General features: G+C 44.6%; 1 protein-coding gene across 2 annotated transcripts in view; it reads right to left on the reverse strand.

Annotated features, from left to right (window-relative positions):
* Nucleotides 1-2,249: 2,249 nt before the first annotated feature.
* Nucleotides 2,250-19,860, reverse strand: part of CHMP4B (charged multivesicular body protein 4B) — a 39,508-nt gene continuing 21,897 nt past the window's right edge. Inside the window, exons 3-5 of one of the 2 annotated variants that reach the window (XM_089673226.1) lie at nt 13,149-13,263; nt 6,990-7,116; nt 2,250-4,801 (exon numbers count right to left, since the gene is read on the reverse strand). In XM_089673226.1, coding sequence (XP_089529352.1) covers nt 4,737-4,801; nt 6,990-7,116; nt 13,149-13,263 — 307 coding nt within the window. In that variant the 3' untranslated portion in view covers nt 2,250-4,736. Of the gene's footprint in view, nt 4,805-6,989; nt 7,117-13,148; nt 13,264-19,860 lie in introns of both variants that reach the window. The other variant, XM_089673225.1, reaches the window with a different exon arrangement.

Genomic DNA, 19,860 nt, shown 5'->3' on the forward strand with positions numbered 1-19,860 from the left:
TTCAGCCACTTTATAACTTACAATGCAGGACAAGTACCTGAAGATGTTGGGGTATGCCCACTTTCCAGGGCCAAAGTAAAGGTGAGTGCCAGATGCAAGGTCAGCAAAAATAAAGGTTTTATTATGTTATATTCCCATAAAGAGGGGAAGGGGCACATCAAAATCTAATTTTCATAGGCCAACTGGAATTCAGCTTTCAATAATCATGAAAGTAGGGCTCACGCTACACAGATTCAAGCTTCTAACAATTCTCTTTTGTTCCTCTATTCCACAATCTTGCTCCATAGTTGGCTTTGGGTCTTCTAGTAGGAACCAGTTTCTGTCAGAATGACTGGCTGCTACTGCCTGTTTCCTAGGAGTATGGAGACTGGATGCTGCTGCCTTCTTCCTAGGAATATGGGAACTGGTCACCGCTGCCTCTTCCTTTGAGTTTGGCATCTGGACACCACTGCCTACTTTCTAGATGTATGGTGGATGGTCACTGCGGCCTGCTACCTAGAGGTATGGTGACCGGTCGCCGATGCCAGCTTCCTAGGGGTATGGAGACAGGTCGCCGCTGCCCGCTTCCCAGGGGTATGGAGACAGGTCGCCACTGCCCACTTCCCAGGGGTATGGAGACAGGTCATCCCACATGTATTGATTCTTGTGCCATGGACATTACCATATACAGTGCATTCATACACCATTTAGACCCCCTTCACTTTTTTCCCATTTTGTTATGTTGCAGCCTGATACTACAGTTGTTTAATTTTGTTTTTCCTCCTCATTCAACACTCTGTGCCCCACAATAAAAGTAAAAACAGTTTTAGAAAGGTTTGCAAAATTATGATAAAGGAAAAATGAAATACCACATTGGCATATGTATTGAGACCCTTTGCAACAACACTTCAAATTTAGTTCAGGTGCCTCTCATTTCTCTTGAGGATTGTGGAGATGTTTCTACACCTTGATTGGAGCCCACCAGTGGTAAAATTAAAATGATTGGACATGAAAGGCACACTCCTCTCTATAAAAATCCTCACAGCTGACAAAGCATCAGAGCAAAGGCTACAAGGTCAAAAGGAACTGCCTGCACAGCTCAGAGACAGTTGCTGCACTGAAGGTTCCCAATAGCACATGGCCTCCACGAATCACAAATGGAAGTTTGGCACAACCAGGACTCTTCCAAGAGCTGGTAGTCTGGCTAAACTGAACAATTAGGAAAGAAGGGCCCTCATAAGAGAGGTGACCAAGAACCTGACGGTCACTCTCAGCTCCAGAGATCCTGTGTGGAGATAGGACAACGTTCACTGCACTGCAGCCCTCCACCAATCTGGCCTTTATGGCAGGGTGGATAGACAGAAGCCTCTCCTCAGCGCAAAACACACAAAAGCCTGCTTGGAGTTTGCAAAAAGCCTGAAGGACTCTAAGGCTGTGAGATTCTCTGGTTTGATGGAATTAAAATTTAACTGTTTAGCCTCAATTCTAAATATTATGTCTGGAGAAAACGAGGTACCGCTCATCACTTGCCCAGTACCATCCCAACAGTGAAGCATGGCAGTGGCAGCAACGATCTGCGGGGGTTGTTTTTTTTTTTCAGGGACTGGTTAGAGTTAAAGGAAAGAAGAATAGAGCAAAGTATATCCTCAATGAAATCCTGATCCACAGTGCTCAGGACCTCAGACTGTGCCGAAGGTTCACCTTCCAACATGACAACAATCCTAAGCACACAGCCAAGACAACACAGGAGTGCCTTAGGGACAACTCTGTGAAAATCCTAGAGTGGCCCTGCCTGAGCCCTGACTTGACCCTGGAGAGACCTGAAATTGGCTGTCCGTCGACGGTCCTAATAACTGAGGAAGAATGGCCGAAAATCTCCCAATCCAGATGTGCAAAGCTTGTCACGTTATACCCAAAAAGACTCAAGGCTGTAATTGCTGCCAAAGGTGCTTCAACAAAGTACTGGGTAAAGGGTCTGACTACTTAAGTACACGTGATATTTCAAAGTTTTTCTTCTTTTGAATAACTTTTCAGATATTTCTAAAATTCTGTTTTTACTTTGTCATTATGGGGTAATGAATGTAGAATAATGAGGGGGAAAAAAAGAAAGCAAACACCTGTAGTTTCAGGCTGCAATAACAAAATTTAAAAACCTGTGAAGGGGGTCTAAATACTTTATGAATGTACTGTATTGCCTATGGATTTCAGCAGTCTCGATAGCTGTTATTTTTTTTTCACAGCATTAACAAGGACATTACCAAAAATAAAAATCACATTTCGAAATATACTTTATTTCATAGGTGAGAGCAAATGTAGTTTCAAAGTAATTGGAAATGTTATATAAACAGGACATACAGGACTGCAAAATACATTCACTCCATGAACATAGCTAAGAGTTGTGCAGTCATTCACTGTATTGTATGTCTATAGTCTAGAAGTTACACACAGGGCTTTCGGGCAAGGCCTGTACATCCTATTGTATCAACCGTTAAAAGGGGTTTCTTGGCTAAGCAAAAAAGAGGGGCAATGGTTCCATAAAAATAATAGGAATATAGAGACTTTTTATTAGAAAGTGCAAACTATTACTGACTGTAGACATAAAATTTGAAAAACAAACACATCATTTTAAACTAAACAGTAACATCACTGGACGTGAAGGAAGTGACGCTTTATTATTAAACTAATTTACCACTTCACTGCCAACAAACCATAGAAAGCCTCATTTAACAGTGTCTATAGGGCAAGAATGGTCTCCAGTGCCCCACAGCAATCAGATGCTTCCCTTGATGCTCCCATACTGCCCCGGGACAAGCTACTTGTCCCAAGGACAGATTTTTCAAAAAGCATTATAAAGTATGCATTATAAGTATAAATTAAAGAATATGGTTGCTGTAGGTGGAAACAGTCTGATGAGACTTGATTCCTCAGACACACTGATAAACAGGACCTCTGTTATGGTTTCTCCATGGCAGTGCCAAGCACATGGTAGAGTGCAGTGAATGGTAAAGGCTCCCAAATGCTTGTAAACACGGTATGAAGGTTCAAGATACGACTTTGACCACCGTCTGCGCCGCAGTCTCACAAGCCTCGATTTCAAGTGTGTGTTTTCATGACAACCAAGCAGACGCTTACTTGTGTTATCTAACCTGCACACACCAAAAAAAAAAAAAAAATGGCGGATGCTGGCTGGTTAGACAACACACTGTGTGTAGTGTGAATAAAAAAAAAAAAAAAACCACAAGAAATGTACGGTAAAGGAAATTGAAGTCTTCTTGATCTTGGGTGTGAACACAGCCAATCTGACTCCTGGCCAGATACAAGTTCAAGGGAAGACACATCAATGACAGTGAAGCTGAAAGGGCCCCTGAACTAGCATCTAGCCTGAGATTAATGGAACAGTTGGTGCGGTGTTAGATGGCACTGAAGCCACCTTTTCCCTACACAAAAGCAATTGAGTCCCTGACAGGAGGGGAATTAAAAGGCCGTCGATGACCATATCCACTTCGGAATTGCACAAAACATTTTATTTATGAAAATGGAAGCAAAAGTGGTGCTATTATCCACAGCAACCAAATTTTCTAATTAAAAATGAAAAAAAAAACCAAAAATTTGCCTGGTTGCTATCATCCACAGCTCCATTTTGCTTTCATAAATAGGCCTCAAAGCCTGTTGAGTTGACCAAACATAAGCTAGCTTATTCACAGAAGAAACTGATAAAGAACCCAGAGGCTATTACAAAAAATAAATATGCGCAAACAGTAACTGGAACAACCAATCCGATTCCAGTGCCATTTTTCTAGTGCAAGTAAGAAAAGGGCAGAGAACCTTATTGGCTGCCATAGACTTTCAATGGACCCAGTGACTAAATACAGCTGTTGGTTTTGTCCTCCTGCATAACCTGTGTGAAGAAATAAGAGCCCACTTAGAGGCCTGTGCCCTGTATTACTCGCTCAAACTGGAATATGTACATCGATATTTTGTATACTGATAGAGGAATACATAGGTAAACACACAAGAGCTTATGTGCAAGATCTGTATGTATATTTCAGAATCTGTATAAATATAGCCACATGACATACTGACTACATATTATACACGGATATCACTGCAGTTCAGATGAATTGTTGCATTCTCAGTAACAAAAAAAAACAAAACAAAAAAAAAAAAAAAAAAAAAAAAAAAAAAAAGAGTGCCATGATTTAACTGCACTCCACAAGAACTGAGCAAGCTGTGCCATTAGGGGGAGCAGTTCAGGACTAACAGACCGATATATGTGACATTTGTGGGATCCTCACATAATAGATGGTTACACCGTACGGAAAGCTGGCATGTTACAGAGATAGAAGGCATCCATTTGACAGGAGAATGAACGTTTACCAATGCAGGGAAGTATTGGAGTCCGAAATTTATCGAGAGCGCAGGCATTTGAGGCCAAAGCAGCTAAAAGACGCCATGATCCAGGTGTCCTCAATGGTGGGCAGTCTGACGTTGATTAGCCAGATGCGGGGGCTTTACAGATCTGACATTGTACTGAAAAGAAAAACTAGTTGTCGTTTCATAATCAGGCTGAACCTAAGCACCGGCTGTTCTCAGTTTGTTTATCCGAATGCGCATTCCAGGCTTTAGGCGTTAGAAAAAGAAAGGGGAAGAGAAAGAGAGAGACATGGAGTCCTTTTCTGTATCCCCTCCCCCTTTCTTCCCAGGTATGTGACACCCAACTCAGGCAGGTGTTCAGTCTCTATGAACGTGTGACACATCTACACAGCAGCCCAGTTCTCAAGCTCTCTCATGTCGTCATCATCCTCCTCTTGCTTCTTCTTGGCTACTAAAACAAAAAACGAAGACAGAATGTATTATTTGATACAAGTACTTTAAACAGAGACTTTACTGTCCAGTCTTGCAATTCCTCTGCATAGTAGGCACCCCCACCCAAGTGGCAGTCATGCAACAACTAGTCCAGTGCCCAACAGCTGCCAGCCACTTTGCAGGTCTCATACCGATAATAACTGCCTGCATTGGAAGGGTTCTTTCAAACGGGTGTTCCGCCTGCCCATTTTTAAACTATTTGTTGATGGATAGAAAAAAAACGGGCAAACGGATGTTCATCTGTTTATACCCTATCCATTCAGGAAGCAGACCTAAACGGATGCAAAAAACGAACAAACGGTCCATTTTTGCATTCGTAGTTAAAGCGGAGTTCCACTCACCCTGTCAAAAAATAAAAGTCAGCAGCTACAAAAACTGTAGCTGCTGACTTTTAAAAAACAGCCACTTACCTGTCCCTTGGTTCCGCGGTATGTCCCCTGCAGCCCGTTTCATTGGCCATCCTGTATTCCAGGAGGCCGGCATATTCAGTGTGGGCACCCGGCTGTGATACCTTGCGGCTTCACAGCCGGGTACCCACTGCGCATGTGCGAGTAGTGCTGTGCTTCATGAGTGGTCCTGTAGTCTTCTGGGACCTGTCACGTGTCCCAAAAGATGACAGGGGGGGAGGACACATTCCGTTTCCGATCGTCTAGGCAATTGGACCAGAAGTGGAAGCATGTACCTGTCAAATTTTGGTACCCACTCCCCCCCAAAGGCGCCAATCCTTAATGGGGAGCAGTCCTTAAAGCGGAACTTCCCCTTTTGGGTGGAGCTCTGCTTTAAGGATCTGGTACCCACTGGCTTCCTAACAATGAGTCATTTCTGCCATCAGCAGAGAATGTAAAGAAAAAGCTAAAAAAGAAAAAAAGGTCCCCACTCCCAAATCCATACGGGTCTGGTATGGATTATGGAAGGGGGGGGGGGGGGCGCGTTGACCTCACGACAAAAAAAGTGTCATGCTTCACCCGCCCCCTCCCCAAACCAATGCAAAAAACAGACTGATTACATCTGTTTGCCCGTAGGAATGCATTGCTGTCCATTTTTCATCCATCAACTGGATGAAAAAGGGACAAACCGAACACCTGTGTGAAAAGGACACCAGGCTTAGTTCAAGCTGGCAACTGAGAGGAAGAGAAAATTGGCGGTTGGTCAGCGTTTTTACTACCCCACGATTGCCTGCCTACAACTTTATATGGGGCCAGAGGGGCAAATTCATATTGTCACAGTTGCAATGCTTTGCAATTTTAACTTGGCATTTGCAGTACATGTAATAAATACAACTGGGCATCGAAAAACAGGTGGAAGCAGTATAATCTCTTGAACTCCTGAAAATTGTCTGTCAGCTATGGCATTAAAAAGCAATCCACTGCAGATCAATATTTAGAGGGTAGTAAAGCCTGCCATCTGTTTGAAAGAGGCCTAAGGAAAACCCCTAAGCCAGGTACTCGAAGTTCTATGGTCCAGGGACGTAAAGTCCACTACTTTACTTGCCAAAGTCATCACCTTAAAATGCCTGCTATGTAAAAAACTGCTGAAGGTACAGTATAAAGTGGCGCCTAAAGGGGTCTGCAGATATTTGCAGCAGCCTCTAAAGCCATGCTGTTATGACAACCAGAACTTATAAGGCGGGCAATGCTTTAGGTCTTCTTACACAATCCTACTGGTCAGAGAGCCATTCAATAGGAATGAATGGGGGCAGCTTAGCAGCAAACTCCAAATAAGCAGCCTAAATTATTTCCACCCTTCTTTCCACAAACAGCTCTTCGCTCTTCTCCTTACAATCTGGGAAAAAGCTGCAACAGCATGTCAAGTGAACAAGTCCTTATTCAAAACATTTCCTAGGAAATAGTCCTGAACAGGAGAAACCTTGAAGTGCCAGCAAGTACTTGTGTCTGTCTTTAAACTAATCCCTGCTCCCATGTGGTGACCTCATGGATCCCAGGCCAAGGCGGCACATGGGGCCTCAACTTCAGGCTAATTCAGTGCTAACTCATACCCCTCTTAGGATCCAAGGGGGCTCCACATGGGTTGTTCTCTTGAAATAATTAAAAAAAAAAAAAATGAACATCACATGGGAAAACCTTCAGAATGTAACACAACATGCCCTTTGCACAAAGTTAAGCCTTTGGAGATAAAATGTTTACCTGGCTTTGCAGGCAGACAACCTGCAGGCACGTTTGGGAGCGGCACAGTTTCTGGACCATGAACCTCCAAAAGGTTCTTATCTAGTTCTTCTTGTTCTAGTTCCTCCAGTTCTGCCAAGAGCTCATCCTGGAAACAAAGACAGTTGGTAAAAAAGTACTCCTAAAAAGGGGCAACAGTAATAGTTCATCCAGCCAAGTGTAAGGGGAGTACATCATTTCTGATTTATTGTGTAAACAGGCAAATGCAGTGTGCATGGGGGGGAAAGCACTGTGGAAAGGGGACTTAACATTTGGATGCTGTAGGATGGAGGGGGCAGTTACATTTGCCTCCTTCAGTGCTTTTATTTAACCCTTCCAATCTTTCATATTTTTTAAAATCCCCATATCGAAAAAGCCATAAAGCACTGAAAGAGGCAATTATAATGGTGTCTTCAGAATCACCAATGGGCCAGCAGTTACATATAATGGTGTCTTCAGAATCACCAATGGGCCAGCAGTTACATATAATGGTGTCTTCAGAATCACCAATGGTCCAGCAGTTACATATAATGGTGTCTTCAGAATCACCAATGGGCCAGCAGTTACATATAATGGTGTCTTCACAATCACCAATGGGCCAGCAGTTACATATAATGGTGTCTTCACAATCACCAATGGGCCAGCAGTTACATATAATGGTGTCTTCACAATCACCAATGGGCCAGCAGTTACATATAATGGTGTCTTCACAATCACCAATGGGCCAGCAGTTACATATAATGGTGTCTTCACAATCACCAATGGGCCAGCAGTTGCTAAAGTGAGAACACGGAAAACTTTCCTCTCACCACCCTTTGCTTTACACTTTCAGTCTCAGAGCCTTGTTTGACTAGGAAAATGTCAGGCCCCGAAAGCCTATAGAGCAGATTCTAGGCCTACTGACCTAGAACAAGCAGACAGATTAAGACTGATAAACCGCAAGCTTGTTCCAGATCTGTGCCTCCATTTTCAGGAGATCAGTAATGGTATCCTCTGTATTATGCTATAATACAGTCGTGGCCAAAAGTTTTGAGAATGCCAAATATCAATTTTCACAAAGTCTGCTGTTTAGATCTTTTTGTCAGATGTTTCTATGGTATACTGAAGTATAATTCCAAGCATTTGATAAGTGTCAAAGGCATCTATTGACAATACATTACGTTTATGCAAAGAGTCATTATTTGCAGTGTTGACCCTTCTTTAACAAGACCTCTGCAATTCATCCTAGCATGCTGTCAATCAACATCTGGCCACATCCTGACTGATGGCAGCCCATTCTGGCATAAGTCAGAATTTGGGGGGGGTTTTGTTCACGGAGGATTGACCACAGGTACTCAATGGAATTAAGGTCTGGGGAGTTTCCTGGCCATGGACCCAAAATTTCGATGTTTTGTTCCCCAAACCACTTAGTTATCAGTTTTGCCTTATGGCAAGGTGCTCCTCATGCTGGAAAAGGCATTGTCTGTCACCAAACTGTTCTTGGATGGTTGGGAGAAGTTGCTCTCGGAGGATGTTTTTGTACCATTCTTTATTCATGGCGGTGTTCTTAGGCAATATTGTGAGTGAGCCCCTCCCTTGGCTGAGAAGCAACTCCACACATGTATGGTCTCAGGATGCTTTACTGTTGGCATGACACAGGACTGATGGTAGTACACACCTTTTCTTCTCTGAACAAGTTTTTTTCCGGATGCCCGAAACAATCAGGGGATTCATCATAGAAAATTACTTCACCCCAAGTCCTCAGCAATCCAATCCCTGTACCTTTTGCAGAATTTCGGTCTGTCCCTGATGTTTTTCCTGGAGAGAAGTGGCTTCTTTGCTGCTCTTCTTAACACGAGGCCATCCTCCAAAAGGCTTCACCTCACTGTGCATGCAGATGTAGTCACACCTGCCTCCTGCCATTCATGAGCAAACTCTGCACTGGTGGTGCCCCGATCCCGCAGTTGGATCAACTTTAGGACATGGTCCTGGAGCTTGCTGGACTTTCTTGGGCACCCCGAAGCCTTCTTCACAATAATTGAGCCTCTCTGTGAAGTTCTTGGTTGATTTAGGTGCAATCTTAGTAGCAGCAGTATACTTACCTGTGAATCCCTTTCTGTGCAAAGCAATGATGACTGCACTTGTTTCCTTGCAGGTAACCAGGGATAACAGAGGATGAACAATGATTTCAAGCATCATCCTCCTTAGAAAGCTTCCAGTCTGCTATTCTTACTCAATCAGCATGACAGAGTGATCACCAGCCTTGTTGTAATCAACACTAATACCTGTGTTAATGAGAAAATCACTGACACGATGTCAGGTGGTCCATCTGTGGCAGGGCTGAAATGCAATGGAAGGGTTTTTTTTGGGGGGGGAGGATTAGGTTCATTTTCATGGTAAAGAGGGACTTTGCATGTACTCCTGAATGTTATGAAGAGTGATCCGATAAATAGCATTTAATTGCAAATTGCCATCATAAAAACTGGGGCAGAAAACTTTGTGAAAATTAATATTTGTATCACTCTCAAAATTTTGGCCACGGCTGTACATACAGGTTTCCTTGAAGCTCTAAGCTTAGGTGGGCTGTGTGACTGGTATGCATTTTAAGAATCAATTATGACTGAAAGGCAAATTTAAAGCTTTTTAAACCCAAAAGCAAAAATGTAATATTATTGCGGCTTATCAATTCTTAGGCCTCTTTCACAGGGGTGTACTTAAAGTGGAACTTTATGAACAAAATGCACAAAAATGTAATATGAACAAGCAGGATTTTTCATGCATAAGAGACATGCTTTGTCTGTTCTGAATTAAAATTACCCACCTGCCTGTCTGCCCCTGTACAGTGAGCTGGGCACACACACAGCTGACTGTACAAATTCGGCAAATGCTGAATCTGACCACACTCCAATGTATGCATGCATGAGAGTGATGTCATACTGGCTCGACCAATTAAAGCGGCTGGCACTCAGTACCCAGAGGCCAGCCACTAGAAGATGTCAGCGGCCATTGAGGAGCTCCAAGACTCTTTTGGAGCAATGAGTATAGTTCCACTTTAGGGGAATATTTGTGAGAAGGGCCTGTTTGCCCGCATGGGATGCACAGGTGCTCAGTGCATCTGCATGCTGGCAGTCCCATTCATGTTTATTGGGACACAGCAGATACGCGGATACAGCCGCCGCTCCCAATTTAACATCCATGTGCGTGCGGTGCCCTGAATGCAGACAGTGTAAATTCAGAGACAAGCACCCACTTGAAAGTCAAATTGGGAGCAGTGGCCACATCTGTACAGCCACTGCGTCCCATAGACCTGACCTACCCTAAGAAAGGAAGTGTGTTACTGGCCAGATCACCAAATTAAAATAGAACCACATTTAAGGATCGGTAAGCTGCAATTTATTATATTTTTCTTTGGGGTTTAATAATACATTTAATAATCTAATACCACTTTAAGTGCATCTAAATCCAAAAGGAAAAATGTAAGATATTGTAGTTTACTGGTCTTTAGACCGGGTGTCTGCATTCGTTCTCACTTTTTAGACAAGTACCTCTAGTACACAAGTAAACCTGTTGATCTTGCCAGAAATACAGAGTTTGTCACTTTGTGAACTGGAAAGCCAGTATATAAAATACTGATCCCATCAATCAACTAAATCCAGCCTGTGTGACAACCATGGCTACTTCTAGTGGAGAGGTGAATGTAGCCAGACAGAAAGTGTGTTATTCGTAGCATTACCAGGTGAGAATAAAAGGGAAAAAATCCTAAAAAAGAGAACTAATCCAACAATATACCTAAGGACTGGTAAGCTGCAATGTATAAAAGGTTTATTATTTTTACATTAGCAATGCTTTTAGTGATTTTAACATCTGATCTACTTTTTTTTTTTTTAAATGAGACCAGTGGATCATTATAGAGTATGCGCTCTGTCTTCCACAGCCCGCAATACTGTACTGTTCTAACCAGTGTTCCAGCACAGTGGGGTTATCCCGGGCTTTCTTTGCATAAATTTGACATGACAAATGGCTGCTAACAAAATAAGCTTTCTAGAACAGTGGCACAGCGTTACAGGAGACCTGACATTGACGTCTGTAGCCTGCGCTCATGTAATGCTTTTACAGTGCAAATGCCTGACAGTTAGAAGTGTTGGGAATTAGAAGACCAAACATCCATTAAGCATTCCTGTGTTTTTATCAAGTAATTGCTAGTTTTTATGCAGTGCATGAAACAAACTAATCCAGTCTACTGATATGAGCAGCAAAACCCTGGAAGAGGATATTAATTGGGTGTATAGCAGGTTATATGGGTTCATTTGCTGCAGAAGATGTGGCTTATGCAATCAGGACTGGGGAAGGTTTTTGAAAAACAACACAGGATGTACCGGAAAAGTTGGGAGAGAAAAAAAAGTGGCCATAAATGCAGGTGTAGGAGTTTAGCAGACTTTCATGTACCACCTGACCATTTTACTATCAGCTGTAAAAATTCCCACAATAGAATACTTAGGGCTCGTTCACACTTGACTATTTTTCCAGCTCTTGCCAAACGCCCCTATAGCGTTTGACAAGCGTTGGTCTGGCGTTTGCGGAGCGTTTTTTAACGCTCCGTATGCGCGGTTTAGCTGCGTTTGCCAAGCGTTAAAAACGCCCCACAAACGCCTATAAGGAAGTTTGAATGGTGTGAACGCTCCGCAAACGCTGGCCGGGCGTTTGCGGAGCGGCACCATAGACTTGAATAGGAGGCTTCAACTCCTCCTGACTCGACCAGAGCCTTCCGTTTTGCCGTGACACTAACGTTCCCTTGTGAACAGCACCATGTGCTACAATGTGCAGAATTTTCACAGGCGTTTGGGAAACGGTAAAAACGCTTCCCAAACACCTGTCTGCCGCTTGCACTAGTGTGAACGTAGCCTTAGTCTTGTCACAAAAACAGTTTTCCCCTCTGTACATGTTTTGTCTCTACAAGACGTAGATTTTCCGTATATGAGCTTTCTGTGGGTGTGCGTTCCTTCGGCAGCAGCTAAATGTCACAGTTTTAATGCAGTGACTACAGAAGAATGTGCCAATGCCCAGTGTGCTTCTTTTAGTCCAACTCAGGGGCCCAAGTGAAAGGACAACAATGCAGCTGCTGCTGACATGGGTAAGCGTTGTCACCCTCAGCCAGAAAGTGGATATACCTTTTCAGTATGATTTAAAGTGGTCGCAAAAGCTGAAGGTTTTATACCTTCATGCATTCTATGACACAGGTGCTAAACACAAGGCCCGCAGGCCAAATCCAGCCCTCCAGGCCATTTCCTATGGCTCTTGCACCTCTCGTGCAGGTACCCGCTTGTCTCCTCCCCCACCTTGTCTCGGCAGTCGAGAGGAGAACAGAACTCCTCTGCCAAATCCTGCACCTCTCGGTGCAGCTGCAGCACCCCTCATCTCCGCCTCCCCTGGTCTCAGCATTCAGCAGACTCTGGTAACTGACTCCACTCCTCCTCTGGTCCTTCTCCAGACCCTGCATTTTCTACTTCCCAGCTCTGCCCCCCAACGGGGGTGCACGGTGATGTTTGGGAGGGTGTGGAATTCTTGATATCTGATGTAATGGGGGGTGGGGGTGCTCTGGACATCCAGTCTTACAGATACAATTGTCCCTTTGAGGGCAACCATAATGAGAATACGGCCTGCGATGAAATGGAGTTTGACACCCCTGTTCTATGAGATACATTTTTGTATTTTTATGGGATATCCTGTACACTGCACTGATGTCTGCTTACATCTGTCATGTTGCATACATGTTGCATTTTATCGCAATGCAGGTCAACGCAGCATTATGGTGCGAATCAGAAACATTGGAAAATGATTGTTTTTCAGATGTTATTCCGTTGATCTGTCTTTAACAGCTGCGCTTAAATGCAGATAAACGCACTGGTGTGAACTGGCCCTAAAAAAGGTAGAGAGCCCCAGACCTTTTCTTTTCTTTTTTTTTTAGTAGAAATCAGATTTTGGGTTTCCTGCCATCTAGAACACTTACCAAAATTTGGCAAAGACCCTGCTGGCACACACTCCTGTGTTAGGTTTCACATAAAGAGAATCTGTAGCCGATTTAGTATGCTTACTTTGGCTATTCCATTCATATCGCAATTTCAGGTTTAAGTTTTTTTTTGTTTTTTTTGTTTTTTTACTCACCTCATCAAACTCCTCTCCAAAACCAATAGGCTTGGAAATGGCATCTGAGATTTCATGTGCCACCTCATGCTGGTCTGCGATGTCCTGCATTAGTTCATCCACCTTATCAATATCCCTGTGGACAAACACATAGCATTTTTATAAACAGATAAACCCAAAGAACAAAGCAGCCCACCTATTAAGAGTTCTACACATTTAGATACAATAAATAAAAGAAAAATCCAGGTAGCGCCATTAATAATATTCTCAGGTATACTACTGTGGAATCCAGAAATTCATCACTTAAATTATTTCTAAAGCCTCAATATTACATTAATGTATTCTGTGCACTAAAGAAAAAACACCCCACTAACTGTCCTACCCCCTCTGTCCATAAACATTACCTGGCTCCTGTCACTGCTCCCCTCACTTCCTGCTTTCACAGGAGAAACTAAAGGCAGCGGAGTCATAGGCTCTTGCTCCTGTCAGTCAAACTCCTGTGAGGAGGGACCGGAGGCGTGGCTTACAGGCGTTGTGTGTGTCTTTAGACACATGCAGCCCAGCTTAGGAGCCGACAGGAGTGTGAACGCTCGGGAGCCTTAGCACCTGCTTTGCTACAGGAGACACCTAAAGGACAGAGTAGCTTGACAGCGCCAGGGGGACTGCAAGAAGAGGAGGTAACTGACCTTTTACTGCAATATGTTTGCACACAGCAGGCAAGTATGACCTTTTCCTTTTTGTCTTTGGTATCACTTTAAGCAGTTCCATCCACTTAAACCATTAAAGTGTTACTAAACCCAGAACTGTAAAATCAGTCTGTATATGCAGTAAAGCATGCATAATATACTCACTGTGGAACCTAAGGGGTTAATCCTCTGCATTGTATAAAAAGGCTGTTTGATCCTGTTTTCTCTGCCCCTCCTCTTGTTCAAATGTCCACACTGATAAGACAGACTGAAACTGTAGCCCTTCTGCACATGCTCAAGTTAGTGTGTATTGCTAGAGAGGTTTCTATTTTTTTTCTTGGGAGAGTGCACGTGATCAGCACAGGGCCAGTCAGTACTGTCCAGACAGAGGTCAGGGGTTTTGCATCCTCCTAGATCAGAAAGAAAACTCCTCCTACAAGCTTTAACCAGTGCTCGGCTGAACACTGATAAAAGTCACAAGACGGCTATATACTGCTGATGAGAAAAGTTATTTAGCAGTTTATATTTACTAAAATAACTGCATTTCCATGATTTGTGTACTGTGTGAGACCGGATACAGTGACTGCAGGGTCCGGGGAGACCGGATACAGTGACTGCAGGGTCCGGGGAGACCGGATACAGTGACTGCAGGGTCCGGGGAGACCGGATACAGTGACTGCAGGGTCCGGGGAGACCGGATACAGTGACTGCAGGGTCCGGGGAGACCGGATACAGTGACTGCAGGGTCCGGGGAGACCGGATACAGTGACTGCAGGGTCCGGGGAGACCGGATACAGTGACTGCAGGGTCCGGGGAGACCGGATACAGTGACTGCAGGGTCCGGGGAGACCGGATACAGTGACTGCAGGGTCCGGGGAGACCGGATACAGTGACTGCAGGGTCCGGGGAGACCGGATACAGTGACTGCAGGGTCCGGGGAGACCGGATACAGTGACTGCAGGGTCCGGGGAGACCGGATACAGTGACTGCAGGGTCCGGGGAGACCGGATACAGTGACTGCAGGGTCCGGGGAGACCGGATACAGTGACTGCAGGGTCCGGGGAGACCGGATACAGTGACTGCAGGGTCCGGGGAGACCGGATACAGTGACTGCAGGGTCCGGGGAGACCGGATACAGTGACTGCAGGGTCCGGGGAGACCGGATACAGTGACTGCAGGGTCCGGGGAGACCGGATACAGTGACTGCAGGGTCCGGGGAGACCGGATACAGTGACTGCAGGGTCCGGGGAGACCGGATACAGTGACTGCAGGGTCCGGGGAGACCGGATACAGTGACTGCAGGGTCCGGGGAGACCGGATACAGTGACTGCAGGGTCCGGGGAGACCGGATACAGTGACTGCAGGGTCCGGGGAGACCGGATACAGTGACTGCAGGGTCCGGGGAGACCGGATACAGTGACTGCAGGGTCCGGGGAGACCGGATACAGTGACTGCAGGGTCCGGGGAGACCGGATACAGTGACTGCAGGGTCCGGGGAGACCGGATACAGTGACTGCAGGGTCCGGGGAGACCGGATACAGTGACTGCAGGGTCCGGGGAGACCGGATACAGTGACTGCAGGGTCCGGGGAGACCGGATACAGTGACTGCAGGGTCCGGGGAGACCGGATACAGTGACTGCAGGGTCCGGGGAGACCGGATACAGTGACTGCAGGGTCCGGGGAGACCGGATACAGTGACTGCAGGGTCCGGGGAGACCGGATACAGTGACTGCAGGGTCCGGGGAGACCGGATACAGCGACTGCAGGGTCCGGGGAGACCGGATACAGCGACTGCAGGGTCCGGGGAGACCGGATACAGCGACTGCAGGGTCCGGGGAGACCGGATACAGCGACTGCAGGGTCCGGGGAGACCGGATACAGCGACTGCAGGGTCCGGGGAGACCGGATACAGCGACTGCAGGGTCCGGGGAGACCGGATACAGCGACTGCAGGGTCCGGGGAGACCGGATACAGCGACTGCAGGGTCCGGGGAGACCGGATACAGCGACTGCAGGGTCCGGGGAGACCGGATACAGCGACTGCAGGGTCCGGGGAGACCGGATACAGCGACTGCAGGGTCCGGGGAGACCGGATACAGCGACTGCAGGGTCCGGGGAGACCGGATACAGCGACTGCAGGGTCCGGGGAGACCGGATACAGCGACTGCAGGGTCCGGGGAGACCGGATACAGCGACTGCAGGGTCCGGGGAGACCGGATACAGTGACTGCAGGGTCCGGGGAGACCGGATACAGTGACTGCAGGGTCCGGGGAGACCGGATACAGTGACTGCAGGGTCCGGGGAGACCGGATACAGTGACTGCAGGGTCCGGGGAGACCGGATACAGTGACTGCAGGGTCCGGGGAGACCGGATACAGTGACTGCAGGGTCCGGGGAGACCGGATACAGTGACTGCAGGGTCCGGGGAGACCGGATATAGTGACTGCAGGGTCCGGGGAGACCGGATATAGTGACTGCAGGGTCCGGGGTTTAGTAGCATAAGTGATCAACCCCTCCACCCAAATTAGAGGTAAGCAGCTTACCAGAGTAAAAGACCGGTTTCTCATACATCAAAGACCATTGGTAAAGATTCCAATAGTGTAATTGGTATATAAACTTTAGAAATTTTTAAGAACATGAGTTACAAAATTCTCAAAATCTGCACCACCCATGGCAGCTGATGTTACCACTACTTTCTCCGCCCACCACTTTGTCCATCGGCCATTGTAGAGGGCTCTATAGTTGAAAGTGCACTAGGCTGGGTTAACAAGAGTGACATCAGATGCCATGCGCAATGCCCGTGAAACTGAACGGACCTAAAAAGGTAGGAAGAAATGTGAAGTGCAGGCAACTTCTTATAGAACCGATTTTATTCCTGTGCAGCCTCTGGGCCCAAGTAGTGTACCAGAGCCTTGAATTTTTGCCTTTCTGCTTAACCCCTTCACGCCGATGGTACGCAAATTAACGGTCCCATTGCATTGGGCTTTATGCCGCGAGGCTGCTAATTTGCATACTCGTACGGATAGCGCGCTCTTAACAGAGCACTGGGCCCCATTGTAACAACTGGGACCCAGAACTCCTGATTCCAGGTCACCTGATCGCTGTGATAGCCTCTGATTGGCTATCACAGTGATCAGTCACTGTGAAGTCTGCCCCTGTGTTTTCTCTCTCTGAATGGAGGATAGATGCATTGTATCTCTCGCTCTTCCTCTCTTGCTCGCGCTCGCTCTCTCTCCTTTCAGAGAGAAAAAAAAAACAAGCGTGTTAAATAAATAAATAATAAAAAAAAAAACCTAGATCAAGATTTGTGCTGATGATCAGTACCGATCTCTTCTGTGACCGCTGACGGTTATCAGCAAAGTGCTGCCAATAATCGTCAACTGTATTTACTCCGTGATCTGCTGTGCCATTAGACACAGCTGATCGTGTGGTAAAAGGCCGCTGTGATTGGCCTTTTACCTCATCACGTGATCAGCTGTATCCATCATACGACACCCTCCCAGAACTGGGTAATCGTGCTGTAGCCGTCATTCAACTAGAGCGCAGTTGCCAAGTGGTATGAAGAAAAAAACAAAAAGGGGTGTTTTTTTTACCATATTGGGACAGTTGTCCTTTGATAAAAAAGCAAATCAGGAGATATCCATTACCAATTACTACCAAATGAAAGCCCAAGTTGTCCTGAAAAAGACAAGGATAATTCACCTGGATGCACAAAGTAGTTGTGATGATATGTACGGTTTTGCTAACCCACGTCAAGATTGCAAAATTGTGCTTAGGCGTTAAGATTTGTTTTACCCTTAGGCGCAAAAGGGGTTAAGCACCATCCCTATTTGCTGCACCAAAATTAAAACACTGAGCTAGCTGCACACTAGAGAGCCGGACCCCTGCTCAACACACAGCACGGCAATCTGAGGCTCCAGTGATCCGAGATGCTCACTGCCCAGTTCTCCAATCAACAATGCTGCTCAGGAAGTGTGAGCACTGGTGGCTGGGAGCACTGGTTAGGGAGCATGTGGGACCACGGGAGACTGGAACCAATGTGCATGTCGCTGCAGCAAATAGCAGTGCTCCACAGGACACAGACAACTCAAAGCTTTGCTGTCATGATACTGCATACAAAATTAAAAAAAAAAAAATGTGCATTTTGATAGCAATTAAGTAGAAAATCTCTGTGAGGAGTATCAAGACCAGGGCGGATAAAAATCAATGTTTTTAAAAAAAAAAAAAAAAAAAAAAAAAAAAAAAAAAAAAATCGGATTTTTTTTAATTTAAAATCTGATTTTTTTAAATAAAATGCTTTTTGAGGAAATATATTACCATCCAAAGGTTATTTCATCATGAAATAAAGATTAGTTTTTTAATTATGTAGAATAAGGCTGTATATGTTTAATGTTTTTGGTAAATAAATTCCATGAATCCATTCACAATGTCATGCTCTTCCAGAGGTTTCTGTAAGATTATTGGGCAGTTTCTCTGCCTACAAGATATTATCACAGATGCTCGGTTTACTTTTGCAGTTCTGAAAACTGAATTTGACTCAGCGGAGATCACATGCCTCTTCTTCACAGCAAAAATGTTATAACATGAACAGAGTTAAGAAAAAGACCTTCATCCTAACTTCTGCAAACCTATGAATACAGAATCAACCCCTTCACTGCTAAGTTTCAAGAAATTCAGTGAATAGAATAGAAACAATATTTTTCTGATTGTTTGGAGTGGATAGATCTGCACAAGAAGAAAGTGAAACTAAGTGTGAGGAGGAAGGGGCTGACAGTCTAAGTTTCTTAAAATATATAGATTTTGTTTAGCCAAATTAGTTACCAAACATGGATGTTTAAGCAAATCACATATGCTGGAATGTTATTGTTTCAGTTGAATAAATCTATTTAAATTGTTATTATTAAGGTAATGATTATTTTTCTCCTTCCTAAGTAAAAAGTTAGAAAAGTTGTCCAAATATGAATGATTAACCTATTAAACTGGGGATAAAAAAACTAATATGAAAAGTTGTTATTCTAAAAATCTTCATCTACTTGCATACTAAAGTTATACCAGCAAGAATTAGTCTTTATGTAGAAAACTAGGATTTAAATCAAGCCTTACTGACTAGTGATTTAAATCAGTTTGATTTAAATCAAATCCACCCTGATCAAGACAATGGGGAAGCAAAATGCAACCAGTTAGGTTTTAGTGAAGCAATTTCTTTTACTTTAAATGAAATATATTTTTTTATAAAAATGACTAATAGTGACACATGTAATAGGTTTTTGTGATTTGTAGGGTTTTAAAGAGATAGGCCACAGGCATAATTCCTGAAGGCAGAGAGAAGCATAATGGAATTATTTAAAGCAGAATTCTGGGCAAAAACTTCTTTACATGTCCTTGTTGCTGATTTCCTACCTTCACTGAATATGTCACCCATCTTCTGGTTCACTCAGTGGTTGCTCTGAAATAGCCTATTCATTTTCAAATCAAACTGTGAATTCTCCTTGGTTTCTCATTTGTAAGACCAGTGGCTATGCCTCATATTCCCCCAGCCACTGATCTTGGCACATCCCTTCTGTAGTTCTTTCTCCAGGAAGCAGTGATGTCATCCAGCCCCACTTGAAGTGGTGGGCGGACCAAGACTCTCAAGACACATTCAACATGTACAGGCCTAGTGTACCCACCCACATTCACTGCAATTCCCTGTGATTGATGGGAAGTGTAGTTTCCTGTTACTGCAGAGAGGATATGATGTAATCCCCCTTGGCAGAGCAGTTATATTTTGAATGACAGAGATGAGGTCATGAAAATTCAATTAGACTTTTCTCCTAAATGGTATGGATTTTCAAAATCGTGTTAACGGTTTAGTGTTTTGCATAGGTGGTTGTACTAATGGGTGATTTGTTTCTTGCCTATCCCAGAGTTCTTTAGGTATTGTTCGCAGTTTTTGTAACCATCACATTTTTACATACTTTCTCTTCCATATGTTTGTCACGGTGTTAAATATAGAAATTTGCAGAACAACCACTAGAGGGAGCAAATGTTATTTGCAATCAGTTACC

Source organism: Staurois parvus, unplaced genomic scaffold, assembly GCF_062004578.1.
Source record: "Staurois parvus isolate SC_StPar_1 unplaced genomic scaffold, SC_StPar_1.0 ptg000137l, whole genome shotgun sequence".
Classification (NCBI taxonomy): Eukaryota; Metazoa; Chordata; class Amphibia; order Anura; family Ranidae; genus Staurois; species Staurois parvus.